Source organism: Nyctereutes procyonoides, unplaced genomic scaffold (genome assembly GCF_905146905.1).
Source record: "Nyctereutes procyonoides isolate TBG_1078 unplaced genomic scaffold, NYPRO_anot_genome, whole genome shotgun sequence".
Lineage (NCBI taxonomy): Eukaryota > Metazoa > Chordata > Mammalia > Carnivora > Canidae > Nyctereutes > Nyctereutes procyonoides.
Window position 1 is genome coordinate 6,068,643 of NW_026575146.1, and position 21,925 is coordinate 6,090,567.

General features: G+C 41.7%; 1 protein-coding gene across 1 annotated transcript in view; it reads left to right on the forward strand.

The window, feature by feature from the left end:
• The window catches only part of UST (uronyl 2-sulfotransferase), a 294,242-nt gene that overhangs the window by 235,948 nt on the left and 36,369 nt on the right, over positions 1–21,925 (forward strand). The window contains exons 6-7 of the mRNA XM_055311642.1: positions 6,849–6,946; positions 8,886–9,043. Coding sequence (XP_055167617.1) covers positions 6,849–6,946; positions 8,886–9,043 — 256 coding nt within the window. The remainder of the gene's footprint in view (positions 1–6,848; positions 6,947–8,885; positions 9,044–21,925) is intronic.

Consider the following 21,925-nt stretch of genomic DNA (forward strand, 5'->3'; position numbering starts at 1 on the left):
AAGTTTAAATTTTTAAAAAATTTATTCATGAGAGACACAGAGAGAGGCAGAGATATAGGCAGAGGGATAAGCAGGCTCCCTGCAAGGAGCCCAATGCAGGACTTGATCCCAGAACCCCAGGATTGTGACCTGAGCCAAAGGCAGATGCTCAACCACTGAGCTACCCAGGTGCCCCTGAAAGGTGAAGAGTTTAGATGGTAAATGCTGAGTGAAAGGCTTTTAGTAGGTCATAAACTTTGGAATAAAAAAAATTACCACTTTTTCTAGATCTCCCGATTACAAAACTGTTCTTCAGAGTTAGTTAATTTGAGGAACAGAACCATGAATACAGTTTCATGGACTGAGATTCTATGGTCCAGCCCTGTGTTATGCAGATTGGGGAAACTGAGGCTCAGGATAGTATGATTTAGCTAAAGACACACAGCTAATTCATCACAAAGCTGAGACTAAAACCCAAATCTCCTTTACCTCATTTGGGGAGCTTTGCATGCGGCTTCCCAAGGGTTGTGCTGCTAAAAGCATCAGAAACTCTGTCTTCTAAACTTCAAGGCCATACAAACAAAGCTGATGTTATTGGTGGGGAGCTATATAAAAACACCAACAATCGTTTTTCAGTTCAGTAGTTTTTAGACAAGGTGCTGTCTTATAAAAGGATAAATAAAATATGAATAGTATCTAAGTTCACGTTTTGTGATAAGATTAACTCCACCTGGGATTTCTTCTTTTTTTTTAATATTTTATTTATTTATTCATGAGAGACCGAGAGAGAGGCAGAGACACAGGCAGAGGGAGAAGCAGGCTCCATGCAGGGAGCCCGATGTGGGACTCAGTCCCGGGTCTCCAGAATCAGGCCCTGGGCTGAAGGTGGTGCTGAACCGCTGAGCCACCTGGGCTGCCCCACCTGGGATTTCAATCCTTCCACTCTTTCCAAAATTAAAACCAGGAGAGGAAGCATTTGTCAAGTTCTGGGCACAGAAAGAAACAGGCAACTCTCTGTCTCAGATGGAAGTGGGCATGAGGCCTGCAGGACCCTGGCCAGATGGGGTGAGGAGAAGGAAGCAGGGCTGGGAGTGTGAGGAGGGAGTACTCACTACTCCAGGGCAGGGTCTCATCTCTAGAGCAACCCCAAATGTGGAGGGAGCAAGTGGTGACACATGGAGGAGACCTCACAAGGGGTCAGAGGTAAGATCATTTTGGGACACCAAATGGGATGGGGTCTGAATGGGAATCTTTTTGTGGACATCATTACAGAGTCCTACTAACAGCAGACCTCTGGCTACCAGCAGGGCATATTGGGAGCATACCCAGCTCTGGGGACTTTTCCAGCCAACGGTGGGGAGGATGTGCCATGCTGGGCGGCACCATAGCTTGTCCCAGATGTGGCTGGCAGTGAAGAGCCAGGATGGAAGAGAGCCATGGTCAAAGCTGCCTTCATTCCCTTGACCTGAATGACAAGTGTCGGGGGACTATGTGCTAATATTCATCCTGCCAGTAATGCTAATTCCCTGGCCCTGCTTGCAGAGTGTTTGATACAATAGTTTTGTCTGGGATATGGCATAGAATCTGCACTTTAAAACAAGGGTGCTGCTGGGACCAGGGGAAGAGGCAGAAAGAGATCCCAGGCAAGGGAGACGGAGGAGCAAAGGCAAGGAATCACCTAATGGTATAGTGTTGGCAGCTCATGGAGTGTGACCTCTTCTCAGAATCATCAGAGGTTCTTTAAAGTGCAATTTGAAGCCATGTCCCAAGCAAACCTATTGTATCAAACACTGCAAGTAGGACCAGGGAATTGGCATTTTTAACAGGTGCCCCAACTGATTGCCACTGTATTGGGAGTAACAATCCTTCAGAGGTTTTGAACAGGGGACTGACATGAATGAATGTGCATTTTAGCTCAGTTTTTGAGGCTGGGGAGAATGCGTTCAGGGAGAAGGCTCTGGAGGAGGAAGAGACAGAACTAGCCAGAGAGGTGCTGAATGGGGTGTGGAGCAGGGCGGAGAATGCAAATGAGGAAACCAGTGCAAGGCCTGGTGGTTGAGTGGACATGGAGTCAGGTGAGAGAGAGTCAGGAGTGACTGTAGGGTCTGGATGTTGCAGGTGGCCCTTCCTGTGAGCCCACAGTGCCCCCCTTGGCACTCAGAAGGTGAGAGTTGCTCATCATAGTCCATCCTGTGAAACATTATAGGAGCAAATCAATAAAAGACGGTTTCCCTGTAAGATTAAAGTGGAAGATGAACCCCTCCACACACACATACACACGCATACACAAAAACCCTGTGGGACGCTTAGGTGGCTCAGTGGTTGAATGTCTGCCTTCAGCTCCGGTTGTGATCCCGGGGTCCTGGGATAGAGCCCCACATCAGGCTCCCTGCAGGGAGTCTGCTTCTCCCTTTGCCTGTGTCTCTGCCTCTGTGTGTGTGTCTCTCATGAAGAAATAAATAAAAATCTTAAAAAATAAAAAAACCCCAGAGTGCAGAAGTGTACACTCTTTCAAACAGTATACTTCAGAATAAATTTTAACAGAATCCATCTATTTGGGGGGGGGGGTAGTTTTGGCAATTAAAAGGATTCCCTTAGTTATCTGGGATGTTCATTTACAGAGAATGTCTCATTTCCCTAATAACATGAGAATATGAGCAGAGCGGGGTCTTACATTCAGACCCAATCTTAAAAGAGGGCTAGATATGAGCAGGGGAGGGCACTATGGGGGGGGGGAATGGCAGATGCCAACATCCAGGCAGATGACCAAATCAGAGCAAGTGCTAGCAAGAGGGTCAGCTTGTCTAAAGTCATCACCATGATGACCATCCTAGAGCAAAGCCTTTAATCTTCAATAAGGATTAAAGTTGTTTAGAAAAACCTTATCCTAGAAGCACTGCATGGAAAGAAAAAAATGTGCATAATTATTTAAATGCATAATTATTTAAATGAATATATATTCATTACAGGAGCAAATCAATAATATATATATTATATATATATATTAAAAGAACTATATATATATTAAAAAATGCCAGTGTAATAAGGTGACTAATACAACACAGGATAGTGAAGCCTTAATGCCGACAACAAAACCATCAACACAGGGAGAACCCAATTGGTCCCAAGGAATCAGTGATACCCGTCAGAGCAGGACACTGTGTGAGCAGCTGAATTGACACCTGTCCCATTCAGCTACCCTGGACACGAAAGGCCACTCACTGAAGGTCTCAGGCCCAGGAATGAGAGTGGCCCCTGTGAGTGGCTAGAAGTGATTTCCTGAGGCCCCTCGTCCCTGAGCTGCTGGGAAGTGTCACTGATCACTGTGGCGAAGCTGTAGCAGTTCAACGTGTAGGTCTTCACGGCTCACTTTCTGCTTCCTTTCGTTTGACCTTCCACCTGAGTCATCTTTTATTTATGTCCTCCCATAGCATTTCCATAGGATGGTTGTGGTCAACACCATTCATCAACCTCTAATGGGCTCAAATGGAACTCAAATCCCCCAGGACATGCCTTGATCTAAGAAAAGAAAAACTTCTAACGGCATTTCTTAAACTAGGAATTTATGTCTTCCCATAAATTGACCTTGTAGGGTTATTTGTGGATTCCAACAGGGAAATGACCTTGTCCCTGCACGTCCTCAGCTCTCCCTTCCCACCCCCACCAGCTAATGTCCTCTGCCCACTCCTGTAAGCTCCAGGCCAGGATCACTGGGGACAGACTCATGGCTGTGTGTCCTGGCTTTATTCTGCTACCATTTGTTCATGTATCCACTGAATATTTATTGCACCCCCGCTTTTTCCAGGCCGGGTGCTAAGTGCTGGTGACACTGTGGACAGTCTGTGTTCTCGTAGACTTGCCACCTAAACAAATAATGACACAGTTCTTATTCAAAGGAAACTGTAAAGTGATCTCTGGAGAAGCACAGGTGCGGTGGAGTCTCTGGGCAGCCTTGGCAGGCTCTGTTGTCTGCCCCTCCCTTTAGTGCAGGTCTCTGGGGCAGGGCGGCAGTGGGGGGGAGGGCAGTGACTGCGTATTGGCCACATCTCTCAACACCCTCTAAACCACTACTCAATTTGCTCAAGGCCTGGGGTGTGAAATCTCCACCTTAGCCGATAGATCCTCTGCCTCTGATCACCCTAGCCCTGGCCAGAGATGCCCTGTGCTCCTGGCTCCCTCCCACAGATAGCAGCTTAGTTATGGGGTCCCTCTGACCTAGGGCTCAGGTCCCTGGGGTGCCGGCTGCCAGACATCACACAGACTCTGAGGGAGGAAAGGAGGTCAGAGCATCCTCCAGCAAAACCCAGTCATCCTCCCACACAAGCCTCGATTTGTTTTACAACATGCAAAGCCCCCTTTTCTGATGAGAAAGGTAAAATATAAGATATAAAAGTAGCCTTTATATAAAATAATTTTTACTTAAGATATTTTATATAAAACAACATTTATAATAAAAATAACATTTCAGAAATGAATTAAGTCAAAGTTCAGTGTATTCCCACCTTTCACACCTACTGCCAGAAATAACCACTTTTAACAGTTTGGTCTTTATCCTTCTAGATATGTTTGTGTTAATGCAAACATATATGTTTATCTTCATAGTGTCCTACATCTTCATATGGTCCTGTAATCGGCGTTTTTCATCTGAAAATTCATCACGGACACTTTCAGGACAGTACCTGTAGATCCTCCTCCTTCCCAGGTGCCCAGTATTTCACTGTAGGAATGTGCCATAACTTCTCAGTGAATCAAGCCCCCATGAGTGAACATTTGAGTCATATTTTGTTGTAATAATCTTCTAGTAATGAATATCCTTATATAGGTGGTCCTCAACATTGTTCAACAGATGATCTTTTGACTTTAGGATGATGTAAGAGCTGCAAACGTTCAGTAGAAACTGCACTTGAAATTTTTAGTTTGAATCTCTTCCCGGGCTAGCAATATTCAGGGGGAGCCTCTTTCATGATGCTGGGCAGCAGTGAGCCACAGCTCCCAGTTGGCCATGCCTTCCGGGGTGTCGTCAATTTCTACGCCTTCAATCATCCTGCACCCATGCAGCCATTCTGTTTCTCATTTAAAGTACAGTGTTCAATAAATCATGTGAGATATTTAACACCCTATTATGAAATAAGCTTTGTGTGAGATGATTTTGCCCAGGCTCATGTCTATGTTCTGAGCATGTTTAAAGTAGGCTAAGCTAACCTGCAATGTTTGGTAGGTTAGGTGTATTCAATGCATTTTTAACTTAACATATTTTCAACTTCCAAAAGGTTTGTCAGGATGTAACCCCATCATAAATTGAGGAAGATCTATATACCCCCTCTGTGTCAGATTCTTCTTAGAAAGGTATTTTGGGGGATCCCTGGGTGGTGCAGCGGTTTGGCGCCTGCCTTTGGCCCAGGGCGCGATCCTGGAGACCCGGGATCGAATCCCACGTCGGGCTCCCGGTGCATGGAGCCTGCTTCTCCCTCTGCCTGTGTCTCTGCCTCTCTCTCTCTCACTGTGTGCCTATCATAAATAAATAAAAATTTTTTTAAAAAAAGGTATTTTGGGTCTAACATCATGCATTTTTACTGGATTTTCATACACAATAAAGTGTTCTTCATCACCCCTCACTTAACATATGGCTGGATGGACAGATGTACTCCATTGGCTTCTAGTATATTCTTCCCTGGGAGCTGTGTAGTCCTGCTTCCCACAGGAGACTCAGTACTTAGCTAGAGTATTGGTTGCTGAATCTGTTTATTCCAGTTGAAATTGTTATTGTAATTGTGTAATTTATTTAATTGGTGTATAAACCAAAGAAGTATAAGAGGGAAAGAATAATTAAAAAAAAAAGGAAAAAAAGCTTATGGTACATTTTTGTGATTTCCAACTTGAACTAAAAATCTTTTTAGTAACTAACCACCTACCCCAATCATATCAGATACGGGGCATCAGCTGATTCATAAACTTCATCAACAATGCAACCATGTTTTCAAGTTACGTCCCCTCTTGACCTGACTTGCCAGTATTGTCCCTGGAAAAACATCCATAGCTGATGGGTTTATTTGTAAATTGGGTTATCGTTTCTTCTTAGAAATACTTAAGAAGCAGACATGTCTTTTCTAGGGTATCCAGTACAATCCACCTCATAAAAGTTGATTTTTAGACTTTTTCTTCACCCACTAAGCCATTGTAAGCTCTTGAAGTAACAGAGACACGCTCTTCAACTTCAAGAAGAGAAACAAAAAATCTGGAAATCTCAAGTGTTGCCTTTGAAAGTGAGAGAATATATACAAACATCCTGTCGCTCTCTAACCTAATAAGACATTAGAAAATATTTTATAGCCTGTCCAAAATCTACAAAGTCCTTTATGTGACTGCTGTAGGTACTTACTATTATTATTTGTTGGATGTATGGATATTCAGGGAAACATTTCTATAGGGTTTGCTATAGAGAGATCTCTGATTAAGTGAATGAATGAATGAAGAATTAGGCCACACTGGATTCACTCAACATATATTTGTTAAGTGCCAACTGTATACCAGTTGGCTGGGAACTTCTGGGTTACAGTGGGTCGTGGGTACTCTGGGTGGAAGTGCTGTCAAGATGCTTGTTATCTAGCTAAGGTTGTCAGGCCACTGGGACATGCACAAATGTAATTTACTCAACAGAACAAGCACTCCTGGAAATGCTCAGACCACATGTGCACCTGGCCAGTGGAGCAGGAGGCAGAAAGGCAATAGGAAAGTTTTGTCATGAGATCTATGAATCCTCTCAAGGCTTGCCCATGTAATTTAAGTATCAGTTTCACTTACCCTGTACGGCATTTGACAAAGCACTGCAGAGACCGCCAGACATCTCACTGCTGTGTTTTCTCTTCTAGGATATCAATGAGTGTATTCTTGAAAACTATCCTGAGTGTTCCAACCCCAGATTATTTTACATCATTCCATATTTTTGTGGACAGCATCCCAGATGCAGGTAAAGACTAAAACAGACTTGTGGCATGCTAAGGTGGAGAACAGTAGCAGGAAAGCCACCAGCTGGCACTGTGTGGCAATCTCTTGTATGCCTAGTCTCTTAGCCTTCTGGAATTCAGTTTATGTTTACCATTCATCTTTAAAGATTGCATTGGAGACTCTGAGTGTCCTATAATTGAAGAAATTAACAGATCAAGGTCTGACAGAGGCCCTGGGACCACCCCATAAAGATGTGTAACTGGAATGCCAACCAAACCCATTTTTTAATTTTAACTCCTGTTACCGCTCAAGAGTCGAGACCAGGGGTGAGCTCCCAGCCTGCTCCTCCATAGTGTTCTGGATTCCATCAACAACTATTCTAACCTCCCTATTATATATAATTAGGTCTGATATACTGGGTGCTCACACTCAAAAGTCAATAGTGTCTCTCCCAGGAGATATTCTTAGTAGAAAAAGTACTTTCTAGTGATTGCCCTTCAACCTTACTTGGATGCAAGAGCTTCTGTAGAATATGACTTAGTCAGGCTTTGGAGTGTGGTCTGCTCACCTCCCACATCAGCATCCCTGGGGCACTGGCCAGGACTCCCCATGTTATCAGAGTCTCTGAGGCAGGACACAGATGATTCTGGTGCTAGTCTAGCTATGGTTTGAATTCATTGTACTAGACAAGCGTGTAGCCTTGAAAAGAAATGACAGTAACACACAATGAATATTATCCTCATGTAATGAAAAATAAGCCTGCTACCAGAAGTGATGCTTTGCCCCAAAGGGACCATTGATGAGAAGGTCAGTGTATTTCTGAAAAGACCAAGATAAGAAACTATTTCTGAAGGGCAGCCCATCCCTTGTCCTTTTTGCTTGCACTCTGATCACTGCTTAATTACTATGTGCGTTGTTATTGCTGCTTTGCTGAGTTTACTGGAACATGGGACTTTGTTTACGGTATAACTTCTCGGACTAAAAGTGTCGGTTTTCTGCTTTATCATAAACTTCCTGAGTTCAGGAGGCCTCCCTCCTCCAGCCCTCACCCCTGTATAAATGTCTCCTGGTTCACGGTCAGTGCTTCAAACACTGGGAAGATTTGGGGCCAGATGACTCACTTTCTGTCACAGTGAAGATATTTATTCTAAGAAACATGATTCTAACTCCCTCAAGTATTTTTCTTAAATTATATATTTCCTATCTTGAGGAGAGTACTCACGATGCCTTACCCTGGGACACACATGATGAGTTTCAAAACTCTCTCACAACGCCCCCCTGTTCCACCTTGACAATTATTTGAGCTGGGCAAGGGCTATGATTATAATTTTTCAAAAAGAGAACACTGCCTTGCCCCAATTCCCTTGGATGGTAAATGCCGGCCAGGCCTGGAGCCCAGCTCCTGTGACTCTTGTCCTTTCCGACTCACTCAGATGCTGTTAGCTCAGAGACCTGTCTTGCGAATGAGATTAGGCTGTTTCCTTCTGTAATTTAAACAAGCAAACAAACACACCTTTGTTTTTAAAGTCTTTAAAAAATCAGATGATGAACAGACATGACCTCATACTGTTTTGATTTCTATAGTAATACCCTATCAGTAAGTTTCATTATTTCAAAATCTCTAGCCTCATTGGTTTGCTCCTTCTATTAAAAAGCCATTCTAATCGTCCCTTGATTAGTGTTTATAGGACCTACCTACCTGTGTCTGTAATTCTTCTAACAAATCTTTCAGTGAGGGCCCCTGAGGCCCTGGGCAAGGCACTGCCCACAGGCAAATGTGGTAGTGGTCAGAAGGTAGGAAAGGCAAGTGATAGCCATGTCAGGGCAGGTGCTTGGAGGAAATGGGATTTCAAACCATTCAAATGGCGGGGGGTGGGTAGAAGAGGTATGTTTTCTAGCATGTTGTTGCTGCCTTTTGAAAATGAATCTCTGATTGAAAAATCATTTTTATATCCATAAAGGGAGCCTGGTGAGTGGGCCCTTGAAAGAGCAAAACTGAACGTGAATGAAAACTTCCTGCTTGTGGGGATTCTTGAAGAGTTGGAAGATGTGCTGCTTTTACTGGAAAGATTTTTACCTCATTACTTCAAGGGTGTGCTCAGTATCTACAAAGACCCAGGTAATTCCGTTTGCAGCAAAGTCTTCGGCGTTTTGAGGGTTACTCGCCTTGACCAGGACTCAAGCCAATAAAGGAGTGAAAGCTTCTCTTCTGATAATGAAGAGAGGTTGCCCTGGTTTGCAAAGGAAGGTTAGAACCACGACATACAGATTCCAAAACCTGGAGCATCAGGTCCCAACCTAAACGTGCCACATTTGAAAAGCCTGATGGTTCCATTTCTCTCTTTGGAAAGTGAAGCTGGTAACATTCGCATTGACCTTGTCCTATGGGTATTGCTGGGGTACACCCATGAATAGGTGTGCCCATGTTGTGGTCCACTGATGGGAACCACCGTTTGATACCGTATCTGGGTCCTACTTCCATTTGACAAAGCACTCTGGTGTATTAAATTCTAGCAGTAGAATAGGTAGAGGAGCAAATTGAAAATGCATTTATGATTTTATTCTAACAAACGGACGGGTTTCTAAATAGAAGCAAGAAATGGAATATTCAGCAGAGCAATTGCAAAGGTTGCTCAGAGTGTCACTGTAAATATAATTACTCTCAGAAATCCATCATTTATTTTTCTCATTATTACTTTATCCTGAGAGAAAGGCAAACAACGTTGTTTCTTTCCGGCTCTCCCTAATCTACTGCTGCCACAACAAGCCTTGCATACTTATTCACTGATCTGTTTGTTGTCTTGTTTTGTCATCCTGAAATGGGAAGCTGTCTTCTGCTTTATAGAAATGAGCAGATTGAAAGTCCACCCCAAACGCAGCCCTGCTGCCTCCCATTGGACCTCACACCACACCTGCATCATTGGCAGGTGCTGATGCCCATGTGAACTGGCCTTTGCCCTAGATCTTGTCACATAAGGTGGCCCTGCCACCACCAGGGGTTTGCAGGAGGAACATGGCTGGTGGGTGGATGCTGTCCTAGTGTCTCAGCTCCCTTATTCAGAGATGACGTACCTACACATGGGAACACGACTGCGAACCTTCACGTGTACCCTGCAGGTGTGTCTCCTCAACAGGAAATGTGGTCTGAATAGCTAGAAGCATAATAAGCCCTAGTCACTTTTTGAAACTAGGCCTTCCTTTGACCCTTCAACAATGGGCAAGTTAAAGGATTTAAAGAGCCATGCCGTGACTAATTTTTAGCTCTGTAAGATAGCATAAACTCGAGTATTTGTGCAAGGTGGGGTCTTACACTAAATTAGACTTTTTTGAAGAAAAGGATTAGATTATTCATTGTTATTTCCACTCTTTGGCTTTATCTTGTTGTAGAGCATGCATGTGTGCATGAGTGCGTGTGGGTGTGCACGTTAGTGTGCATGTATGTGTGATACACAGTAGGAGATAAAAGGTGAACGAAATCCTGCGGACACGTGGTCATCAAAAAAAAAAGTGAAGGCACTCTTGTCTCAGCATTTGAGAAGAGTTTTGGTGAGTCTACATCACATACATCGTCTGTCCTCAGACCAGGAACTGGTGTCATTCACAGGTGCCATAGCCCTGCACACGGAAAGTCAGTATCTGGGGTGTGAGCCTGATAATTTAGGTGAGGGTATTTTTATCTTTGTTCTTCTTAAATACAAATAAACCACAAATCAAAACCTTAAGCCCAAAGAGCCCGCTTACCTGCTGTTGTCAGAATCTATCATCTTGACCTCTTAGCTGTTTTCTCCATTTAGATATGTGCCTTCTCAAAAACTGGGCCTTGGTCCGTGATCCATAAGCATGTTAATTGAAGTAGAACATATTTCTGAAAATTGAGTTACTATTAGCTCTTTTGACTTTAGCCACCATCTTTCCACCTATAATTTAAAGATTTTCGTCCTTTTGAGTTTGGTATAGCAGTATATTAAATACTCTGAAGCTTGCTACCTTAGAGATGGTAAGGGTTTTCTGGTACTCCCATGTAGTGGGATGAGAGGTTTCCCTAGGACTGGAGTCAACAGTCCTATGACCAGTTCACAACATCCAGCTGTATTAGTGGTTAAAATAGTGAAATATGGCTATACTGCGTGCGGCGACCACCCTCCAGGTACACCTGCCACCCTGGCTGCCCCTTACCACCCCTTCCCCCCATCCAACAGTAAAGTAACAAAAGGGGTAATTCATGGGCATAGAGAGAATCTTCAGAACTCTGGCCTCGCTGGTGAACTCTGAATTCAGGTCCTGGGTGAACTGGTTGCCACATACTTTGAATACCACCCCAGTATACCTCTCTCTGCTGCCACACAGCCTGCATATGACAAATTGAACCCTGGAGTGATTGCTCAGGACTTTCCACCATGTTTTGTAGTCTCTTGGGCATCTTCTGGAGAGATTTGTGGTGACATTGAAGGCCAAGCAGTTCCACACTTGCTCTGTTTCAAGGAGTGCCACATCCTCGGGGGCCAGGGGATGGGAGATGAGCATCCACTCCCAGCCCATTTCTCAATATATTTGAGCCTCTATGAAGCTGAAGCACCTGTACTGTTTTCTCATGACCAGCATAAGAAAACCACATGTTGGTGTCAGCCAGATTAAAGGAACAGTGGCCACAAGTCATTTCTGTGATTTCATACCAGAGCTGTCTCATCAGCACATTTTTAGTCTAAATCCTTGGATTATGGCACACTAAAATCATCACTCTTGCCCTTTATTAAAGAGTCTTATAACTGAATAGCCTAGAGAACAAAGGGAAGAAAAACTAAAACCTAAATACTGAAGGATCTAGTGACCCTTAAATCATCATAGATTAACTCCATAGAGCTGGATTGAGGTGCACAAACTTCACTGGCACTTGTCCTGTTATTTTTTAAAATGCAGGTGTGTGCTGATTTTTAGTAATCCCCTTCCAGCAATACAAAACACATTGAGATCCATCTCATTGCTGAAGAAAAAGCACTAGTAGCAGTGACTGTGTGGGGTGCTGGTAAAAATAGTAATGTCTGTTTGTCAAATGGGTTGTCACTTATTCTAGATAGGAATGATATTCCTTAATTCCCTCCAAACAGTACTACTTGTTTCAATAACCCACCATATAGGGAAGTTGATAACTTCTCTACATAACTGTTTGACTGTTTGCTCCCACCCTGTTCATTTCTTATTGGAGAGTATGCTGACAAGTAAATTTGGCTCCTTCCAAAAATATTTGAGAAACTTAATTTTTAGGAATTAAAAACAATAGCTTTTTAAATTAATGTTTGCATTCTGCAGAGACCCATTTAGCATATCTCAGAAGAAATTTCTAATAGTAAGCACTCAGAGGAAAATAAAAAATGAATTTTAGCATGTGAATAACCAAGAGACTATGCTCAGATGTTTCTTTTTTTTTTTTTTAAGATTTATTTATCTATTCATTAGAGACACACACACACAGAGGCAGAGACACAGACAGAGGGAGAAGCAGGCTCCATGCAGGAAGCTCGATGTGGGACTCAATCCTGGGACTTCAGGATCACACCCTGAGCTGAAGGCAGGTGTTAAACCGCTGAGCCACCCAGGGATCCTGCTCAGATGTTTCTTACAAGCCTGGGAAGCAGTTGCTGATGTGTAGGCAAGTACCCGGGGCAGGGGTGCGGGGCACTCAGTAAACACCACCCAACCTTGGTTTGAGTTTGAATTAGAGAGAACCAAGCCCCAGACAAGTGTACAGGGTAAGGCAGCCGACCTCACTTGTTCAACCTACACAGTCTGAATTGTTTATTGATTAGTCTTAATTGTATTTGCTCATTATTTTCAAAATAAGAAACTGGAGGTGGCCCAGAGAAATGGAAAGGCTTCAATATATGGAAGTAAGGGCACCTGGGTGGCTCAGTCAGTTAAGCGTCTGCCTCCATCTTGGGTCATGATCTCAGGGTCCTGAGATGGAGTCCTCCCTTGGGCTCCCTGCTCAATGGGGAGTCTGCTCTGTCCCTCCTTCCTCACTCATGCTCACGCTCTCTCTCTCTCTCTCTCTCTCTCTCAAATAAATAAGTAAGTAAGTAAGTAAGTAAAATACTTTAAAAAGAAAAAAACCAAAATGTGGAAGTAAGGGGCAGAACTCACATGTTCCTAAGCCGTGAGTATTTTGTTCATGCTTTTTCACCTTCGCTCTTATAAACTGACACACTGTGAGCCACCAATATTTTTCTTAGTCGTAATTTCTTTAGGAGCTAAAATCACAGTGGTGTTGGGAGCCAAAATAAATAAACAAATTAAATAAAGACAGAGAACATGTGAATATCTGTGATAGGAACATTCCTTAAATGAATGTCCCTTGGCTTGGCAAATAACCGAGCTGTTATAGTTCAATAGCGCCACCTAGCACCCAGACGTTGGAACTGTATGACCTAACATTAACTCCCATTACCTTTCCCCTGCCTGGAGACTGGAAAGTTCATGTGTCCAATTCTTTTCCCTTGTATTTTAAATACTTTCCATTACTAACATTACATCAGTATTCATTTTCAACTTTGTTCCATTATAAATGTAAACATTGGCGCCACAGTAGGGAATTTCCTAGACTTCTGTGGGCTGCTTTGAGACTCTGGCCACCAACTATTACAAAGGAAAAATGTGTAATTCCAAACAAATGACTTACATACTAACTCTGCAGAGTTCATTCATAAACTGGGTGCTTTGGGGTTTTTTAATATTCTTATTTAAATATTTTTAGAAACAAGATAGAGTACAAATTTAAATATTCTTTTACTATGCTTGAATGCTATTTTGACCTCTCAATAGGAGTATAGTAGGTATTCTGAGTCCGTGTGCATTGCAGTATTCAAATCTGAGGAGATTTACATAGAAAATAATAGCAAATATGTAGAAGAGGAAATTTAATATAGTATGCTATAGGGAAAATTCAAGTGTTCATTCATTAACAATAAAAATGCCAGACTGGTCTAAAACAATTACTAAGTGATTAAAGCTTTGCCTCTGTATCATAAAGAACAGCCATTCTTTAAGGGAAGAACACTGAGTTAGGAGTTACAGGAGCCTCTAGTCCTCTTTTTTCCAGCGTTCTGTCCACACGACCCAGGGTAAATGTGTATTTGGTGGCTGATCTCTAAAGGCTGACTTATTTTGATACTAAAGCATCAAGCAGAATATTTGAAGGCTGCATGTCCTACCTTTTGTTGGATAGCACAATTATAGGTTACTTCCCCTCCCCCAAACACAACAGTCCAACAGTCCCCATTGCCTTGCTAATTTCCAAATTAAGCGATGGTGGCTATCGCCACCTAGAGGACATAACAGAATCCTAGATGGAGGGATATTGGTTCAGAAGCTCCTCTTCCCTATAGGTAATGATATGGAGGTGGCCATCTCAAAGTCTCTGGTCACGGTGTCCATTCCTTTCTTTCCGTACAGTATACGTTTCTGTCAAGAAAGCAGGATATCATAATGGTTAGAGCACAGAATCTGGAGTGGAGAGCCTGGCTGCTAAAGCTGCTCCTTCACTGCTGTCACCACAGGCAAAGTAGAATCCCTCTGAGCCTCGGTCTCCCCATCTGCATAAGATTCATGAACAAGGGATGCCTGGGTGGCTCAGCGTTTGAGCATCTGCCTTTGGCTCAGGCATGATCCCGGATTCCTGAGGTCCAGTCCCACATCGGGCTCCTTGCATGGAGCCTTCTTCTCCCTCTGCCTGTGTCTCTGCCTCTCTTTCTGTGTCTCTCATGAATGAATGAATGAAATATTTTTTAAAAAGATGCATGAACAATATCTACTTCACAGGGCTGTCATGAGACACAACTGATCGAATCCATGTAGAGCCTTAAACCCAGAGCTTCACATATGGTAAGAGTTCAATAATTAGCTATTCACTTACCAGCCACATCATAGGAGAAAAACGGGGTCTGTGTCTATGAGAAACAGGACATTATGTTGTCTTTGTAACCTCTGCATCTTGAGAGAAAGAGAATATATGATGAGCCTTGACTTATTTTGACAGTTACAACTGACCTATAAAATTGTGCGCCTTTAGGAAATAGTATTTCTGATTTAGGAGGGAGGGAACGATTACATTCTGGCTAATATTCTATTTCTGTAACAAGTATAGGGAATAAGTGTATTGGAAATATTACCACAGTGATGCCTTCAGAAGCTGAAAACACACATCCTCCAAGTCATTGAGGATTTTTTTAAATTAACCGTTTTTATACCTCAACTCTTGCCAGAATTATCAGGGAGTGAAGGTTTCAACTTTAAAATGAAAGCCTCTGTTGAGATATGATTGGGGGTAATTACCATTAACTTGTGCTGAATGTTGAATTTTTCAGACTGCTATATCCCATGATATTTAGTAGATATAGGATGGGTGTCCAGAGATTTAATGGATGTTATTCAAGTAAGACCCTAAGATTAAGTTCTTGAAAAACTTTCATTTGTGCAAAATTCACTTTAGATTGCTGTTAATAAGCTTCGTCCAGCAGGTGGCAGTGCCTCCACTTTCTTAAGGACGTGCGTGTAGTTTCCTCATACAGTTTGCATCTGCAGACAGGAGTTTACATAATGCCTGAACACAGATGTATAATTATGCCCAGTTTGGGGACTAAACATGGAACCCCAGATATCAAAAGGATTCCAAGTACAATTGGTTGCAGTAGTCCAAACTACATAAGAGGAGAGCCATTGGAGTGGGGGTAGAGGGAGTTTTACAATCCAATAACTTTATGTGGGTTAAGGAAATGCATATTGTAAACTCTGGCTTTGTAAAAATAATCCATCATTCTGCAATGTCTGGATTAAACAGATGCTGTCTTTAATCTTTAATTTCCATTGTCATTTGCCACTTCCTATTGCTTTTGTGCTACAATGAAATTCAAAAATATTCTGGAACCTGATAGAGACACAAGTTATGGCTGGGAGGAATTCAGGCTATCCATTTACAGAGACCACTGAAGTTGTTTAAAGAACTCAACTGTCATTTATAAAAATAGGACCCCGCTTGCTACTGGCTCATCTGCCATCAGTATTCTCCACCAATATTTGTTTGTTCACCAGCCATGTCCTGGGCTCAGATACTAATTGTGTTGGTACTAGATTATATGTGTGTGTGTGTGTGTGTGTGTGTGTGTGTGTGTTTATGTTTGCATCCATTCATGTCCAAAGATCTAAACTCCTTATTATAGTGCAGCCAGCTCTTGAGTGACTAGCCTTGGATCAGAAAAGCAGTAACAGTTCCTAAATAATAATAATTTGCATAGCAATTTACAGTTTATAAAGCACTTTCATATAGATCTCATTGGATTCTTCACAAATCCTCTGAGATTGAGGAAGACAAAATCTTTATCTCATTTTCTAAACTAGGGAACTGAGATTCAAGGAGATTGAGCCACTTGCCCGCAGTGGCCTAAGCCCTAAGTGACCACAGACATTTGAGCTTCTGTCCCAGGAATCACCACTGACACCATAAACCTGTGATTCTTTATAGTTAATCATTAACTCAAAGGTTAGTAGGTATTAAGCATTCCTAGTATGTATTGCAGTTGAAAGTAAGAGCTTAAAAATAAAATCCAGAGGTTATATTTATTTGACATATGGTCTATGCACTAAAGAATATGATGTCAGAAAATGTCAGATCACTAAGGTATTATCATAAGCCAGTGTATGGTAATCCACTAGAAGAAAATGGATCCATTTGACAGCACCTGATACCTTCATGGTCGGGGGTGGGAGGTTAAAAGGGAACTTAGTGCTAGACCTTTAAAACAGTATCTAAAAACTAAAATTGAATACCTGTAATTGTTTCATTTGTAGCTGCTGAGTAAATAGTTTGAATTAGCATATAAATATGAACATTCCTTTAAATGAACTCCCAGACACTTAGGGTTTTTCAGTGAATGCTTGCTGAAGAGAACTCTGTAACCACAGTAGCTTTATTTACTTATAAGGAGATCACTTTTACTTACTTATAAGGACATCACTTTTTTTTTTTTACAAAGACTAAGCCTTCAGGGGTGTTTAATTGATTTTATGAAAGCTATATTTGCAGCATTGTATATATACATATATATGTAATATATTTGTAAAAGAAGTATATGTATACTTCTGACCCATTTCAACTATCATTGTTTATTTTGTTGAAAATAATAATTACCTTGAATTATGTATATTTAAATGTATTTGTGTTTTCCACTTGCTAATTAATTTGCCTTAGTACCATCCCTCCTCCAGGAGAAAGCATGTTCAGTTTTATTATTTAAGAATAATGGGAAAATAGGACCTACTTCACATTGATTTTCTAGTGATAACTTTCCAAAAGTATCTCTCTTCTGTGAAAAACTAGCATTTAAATAGCAGATATAACCTGAAAATACCGGAAAAATTCTACAAACATATTCGGCAAATGTTTGAGTGTCTGCAATACGCCAGTTTTGGGGAAGGGTGCTACAAAGATCAAGAAAGCCTGAAAGCCATCACAAATTGGGCTGGGAAGTACTTCCTAGTGAAGATATTTGTGCCAGGCCTAGAAGGGTATCTAGTTCTCATCAGATGGTTGTGGAAGGAGGCATTCTAGGTAGGAAAATAACATGAGTGTAGGCAAAGAGGGTTGAAGGTGCAGATCTGCCTGGAATGTGGGGGTGCACAGGGGGATGGCCCAGCCCACATTGGCCCTTGCCTGCAGACCCTGCCTCTTGGAGCTGGAGGACTTCATTCCTCATAGCTCAGTCATCCTGCTGCTACTAAGACAGTCCTGCCCAAGGCAGGAAGAGTTTCAGCAGCCTCCACTCTCTGTGTGGTACAACCTGGAACTGAGTCACTCATACTAATCTCAGAACCAGTAGCCAAGCCACAGTTGCCAGAGGGCCATGTGTCAACCTCCCACTCCCACCCCAGTCCCCTGCCCTCTGCCAAGGCTGACCACCACCCAAGGACCCCTCACTTCCTAGCAGTGTGTCAGGAGACTGCCAGGTCCCCAGGTTCCTAGCACTAGGGTTCTTCCTCCTTGCTCTCTTCCTGTCTCCCAACCTAAGATCCAAGCACCCTCTAGGCCGGGGGCACCCACTGGCTGCATGCCTTGCACTGTCCCAGGGGCCCCCACCACTTGTCTACAGACACCAGATTCAGCCCTTTGCCTACCCGCATGGACTTCCTGTCTGTTACCAGTTAATCCCTGACCCAGGTCTGAGCTGGGTGGGTCCCCAGGTGTCCCAGGCTAGAAGCCCTTGGTATCATCCTTCCAGAACCGTCACCCTCAGCCTCTGCCTCCCACACTACACACCCCAAGAAATCGATCTCCTCTGAGTCCCAACCTCATCATCTGGAGAACCCCAGATGCCCCCTACCGTGTGGCCAGGCAGGGGAGTGTACAGTTTTCTTTCCTATGATTCATTTCCCCAAACAAAAAACTGTGGTGAAGGTACCAGCGTTCTTCTGTGTTTAAAGGTGGATTTCTTCTACTTGAGAACTTAATCACTTCTACTTTGAGCAGTATTTAGTTGAGCTTGACAGGAATATGCTTTGCACTGAGTAAGAGCATTACTAAGGGGGAGGGCAGATTAGTCACCAGAGTCTCAATTTTTGGATTTCCCTGATAACTCCACAGAGCTAAAATGCTTCTACAGCCTGAGCAAAGAAGATTAAAGAAAGACCTGACCCCCAGGGGTGATCGTTGATCTTCATAAAAGACCCTGTGATCTTACTAATCTTTCTTGCTCAAACTGCCAAGGTCCCTGCCCACACTACAGATTCATGTGGTGATGTGCAAAAGGCCCAGACAGAGCATTTCAGAACTCTCTTTGTACCCTTGGCTCCTGGCCTAGCCTCTCTGACATTCTTTGCTTATAAAATGTACCCCCAGCTGGGATGAAGTACAATCCTTACCCATTTTGAATGACTCAACACTTTACAATGGAAGCTTCTATTTTTGTTCAGCTAAATCTTTTTCAAATAAAAATATCATCTGATTTTTTTAACATTTCAGGCATTTGTATCAACATATAATGCTCTAACTTTTCACATCTTGCAAATAGTGTTGAACTGTGAGAGAATACAGTGAAAAACTGAAAACATACCTGTCCACAGATGCACAAAACATTGCTGCCTTTCGTGGTTCCTTGTGGGTTATATTAAGCACATTTATTTCATTGTCCCCCATCCCACAGAGAAATCCAGCATAATTCCCCACTGATGAAAATAGGAAAGTTTTGTTTGTCAAGTGGAAGTTTCAGATACTCTGACTGGAAAGACTTAGCTCCCAGTTTTCACCCTGTGCTCATAGGGACTTTTGCTGTATTGTCACAGCCAGACCGTGGTTGAGCTATTTTTCAAAAACACGTGTTCCTAGAATTTTATTTCCCTGTTTTTAAACTATATTTATTAAAGTGATATGTACATAAAGTTAAAAATCCAATAATGCAAAAAGATGTATAATGACAAGCAGCAGCTTCCTATTCCAACCATACCCATCACAGAGTTGGATTTTCCAGAAGCAAATGCCTTGAGCACAGTTAGCTGTTACTTCTGATAATTACCACACTACTTATAACTAGTATGCACAGGCTACTATTTCTTGATTGATTTCTTCCAGACATTATTTAGTTTTCTTATTCCATCACCCTCAACTCTACTTCCTCCTCTGTCCTCCATTCTCCTAATATGGTTATATCCACATTTTAGATGTGTAGTCCTGTTTATATTACTGTGACTACATACATTTTATTGGCTGCTGATCCAAGTAGTACACCATGATTATATTTCATTTCTTGAACAATTTATTGTTTTTCCTGGAATTAATTATTGCCTCAGTTTTTTTAATTTGTTTAGATTTATTTGCACCTACCAAAATTTTTCATATATGCTGTTACATCCATTGTATCAATACTATTTTTGATATTTTCAATATTATTACCAGATAAGAACATTAGTTCCATTTGCCATTCCTACCTCCCCCACCCCAAGACCCCTTCCCTTTTTCCCACCCAGAGCTCTTTAACTTCCTGCTTCAATCTGAGCTGATTACTTACTCAGAATCTGCCTGCAGCTTCTCTTTAACACATTTCTGTGTTGGGTTTCTGGTCTCCTGCATCCCAAAGATCTTATTTCTTGATTTAATCATTCATTTTGCTTCAAGATATTCTCAAATTGCTTCCTGATATAGATGGATGGAAGATACATTTATTGAGTCGTTGAATGTCTAAAAAGCTTAATATTATATTTCACTTATTTCTCTATGACTTTCTCATTCTCATTCTCTCTCTCTCTCTCTCTCTCTTTCCTGGGGTCTTCTCTGTATTCTGGTTATAAAATTTTACAGTATACCTCAGTTTGCTGAATACTCAAGCTTTATACATACATACATACACACACACACACACACATATATATGTAAGTTTTATATATGTGTGTATATATATGTATATAGTTACTTTTTTCAAGTTTTTTAACATACAGTGTTTTATTATTTTCAGGTGTACAATATAATGTTTCAGCAACTTTATACATCACCTGGTGCTCATCACAAGTGCAGTCCTTAATCCCCCTCACCTATTTAATCCATACTCCATCCCTCTCCTCTCTGGTAACCATCAGTTTGTTCTTTATAATTAAGAGTCTGCTTCTTGATTTGTCTTTCTCTTTTATTCCTTTTCTCATTTGTTTTGTTTCTTAAATTCCACATATGAGTGAAATCACTTGGTATTTGTTTTTCTCTAACCGACTTATTTCACTTAGCATTATACTTTCTAGTTCTATGCATGTAATCGCAGATGGCAAGATTTCATTCTTTTTCAATAAGATTTTTTTTATTATTTATTTGAGAGAGAGTGTGCACACATGAGTGGGGGTGGAGGGGTGGAGGGAGAAAGATCAAATTTCAAGCAGACTCCACACTGAGTGCTTAGCCAGATGTGGGGCTTGATCTCACACCCCTGAGATCATGACTTGAGCTGAAATGAAGAGTCAGATGCTTAACCAACTGAGCCACCCAGGCGCCCCAAGATTTCATTCTTTTTATGGCTGAATAATATTCCTCTATGTGTGTATGTGTGTGTGTGTGTATACCATATACCATATCTCCTTTATGCATTCATCAATCGATGAGCACATGGGCTGCTTTCATAATTTGGCTATTGTAAATAATGATGCAATAAACATAAGGGTGTGTGTATAGCTCTGAATTATTGTTTTCGTATTCTTTGGGTAAATACTAAGTAGTGTGATTGCTGGTTCATAGGGTAGATCTATTTTTAACTTTCTGAGGAACCTGCACACTGTCTTCCACGGTGGCTGCACCAGTTTGCATTCCCACCAACAGTGGAATTCCTTTTTCTCCACATCCTCACCAATACCTTTTTTTCTTGTGTCATCGATTTTAGCCATTCTGACAGGTGTGAGGTGAGATCTCATTGTAGTTATGATTTGCCTTTCCCTGATGATGAGTGATGATGAGCATCCTTTCATGTCTGTTGGCCATTTGTATGTCTTCTTTGGAGAAATGTCTGCTCTCTAGACATTTCTTTTGGTTGGATCATTTGTTTTTTGGGTCTTGAGTTGTATAAGTTCTTTATATGTTTTGGGTACTCACCCCTTATCAGTTATATCATTTGCAAATATCTTCTCCCATTCCCTAGGCTACCTTTTAGTTTTCTTGATCGTTTCCTTTACTGTGAAGTTTTTTGTTTTGATGAAGTCCCAATAGTTTATTTTTGCTTTTGTTTCCCTTGCCTATGGAGACATAACTAGAACAAAGTTGCCACAGCTGATAAATGGTTATTTTCAAGCTTAAAACTCATGTCTTTTCTTTTTCTTTTTTTTCTTACATGATTTTATTGCTACCATTTTCTGTTTCCTTTATGAAATGCTGTTGGTCAGATATTTGAGCCCCTGGATTCTTTTTTTTCTATTTACTTTATTATTTTTGCCTCTCTTAGTTTTCATCTCTTCTACTTTTTCCCTCTGGAAGAGTTTCTCATTTTCTATT